Genomic DNA, 1,232 nt, shown 5'->3' with positions numbered 1-1,232 from the left:
TTGTATATATTATAATTTTTTCGTTTAATTTAACTTGCTTTATTTTATGCAGTTCTGAAAATTTACAAGAGTTACCAGGATATGGAGAAGAAAAAATAATAACAAATCCAATTGGAGCATTGCAAGAAATGTGCATGACACGTCATTGGCCTCCACCTAAATATACAATGGAAAATGAAGAAGGTCTACCACATGAAAGACAGTTTACTATTGTTTGTTCTATTTTAAAATATCGTGAGGTTGGCCAAGGAAAAAGTAAGAAAGTTGCAAAGAGGCACGCAGCCCATAAAATGTGGCAAGCATTGCGCGATATGAATCCCGAAAATTCTAACATAGATATAGATGAGGTAAGAATCTCTTCTTTATCTATATTTAATGCATTCATCATTTAAATCATCTAAAGTTAAATGTAATTGTTTGATACATATTTAGTTAAATCTTTTTTTAATGCATTCAGTTACATATTGCAATTGCTATTTGTTGAAATAATATTAACACTTATTTTTTGCATAAATTGTGTACTTGTATGTGAATTGTTTTTATTGTGTATGTGTGTGTATGCTTAGTGAAGTGGAAGTGATTTGGCACTGCAAGCAGTATTATGAAATATAAGCTACCTTTCTGATCACCCTGAATCTATAACGGATAATTTTTAAGATTTCAATTGTGTGTAATTTATATGTGTATTTGTATTATAAATCATTTACACAACAACATATATTTTTAACAACAACACGCTTGGATCATTTCCACTTCATTTTACTCTTAATATAAGTGCAGTCATTGGTGAACTTTTCTCAATGATGAGCATGTAATGAAATTTTTACGTATATTAATTGTCCGTTATAGGTTTTACAAAGAAATGAAAATGTGAGTGCCCATTATGCTGATCTGAAAGGTAGCAAAATTTCAACAGTAACTTCTATTCATAGCCTTAAGGTTTCACAGTTTCATAAAAGTTTGAAGTCATCTACTGGTGTTAAACTTTTTGAATTGCAGGTTTGTAATATAATTGATTGAAACATATTGTTTTCGCACTGTTTTAAATTTTTTAAGTAAAAAAATTTACTAAATTTGGTAATCTTATTAAATATGTTTTATTATTTCATTTTGTTACAGAATACTTGTTTGAATGATTGTGATGTAAATTTGGTACAGTTTTTACAAGAAATTTCTTCGGAGCAGCAATTTGAAGTAACTTATGTTGATATTGAAGAAAAGTCTATCAGTGG

The 1,232-nt window shown here is 28.7% G+C and overlaps 1 protein-coding gene across 1 annotated transcript in view; it reads left to right on the top strand.

Moving 5' to 3' along the window:
* The window catches only part of LOC108576989 (RISC-loading complex subunit tarbp2-like), a 24,279-nt gene that overhangs the window by 21,496 nt on the left and 1,551 nt on the right, over nucleotides 1–1,232 (top strand). The window contains exons 4-6 of the mRNA XM_017940064.1: nucleotides 44–347; nucleotides 850–999; nucleotides 1,120–1,228. Coding sequence (XP_017795553.1) covers nucleotides 44–347; nucleotides 850–999; nucleotides 1,120–1,228 — 563 coding nt within the window. The remainder of the gene's footprint in view (nucleotides 1–43; nucleotides 348–849; nucleotides 1,000–1,119; nucleotides 1,229–1,232) is intronic.

The sequence above is a fragment of the Habropoda laboriosa genome, unplaced genomic scaffold (assembly GCF_001263275.1).
Source record: "Habropoda laboriosa isolate 0110345459 unplaced genomic scaffold, ASM126327v1 scaffold440, whole genome shotgun sequence".
NCBI lineage: Eukaryota > Metazoa > Arthropoda > Insecta > Hymenoptera > Apidae > Habropoda > Habropoda laboriosa.
The sequence above is the reverse complement of the archived record's forward strand: the minus strand, read 5'-3'. Positions and strand labels throughout refer to the sequence as shown.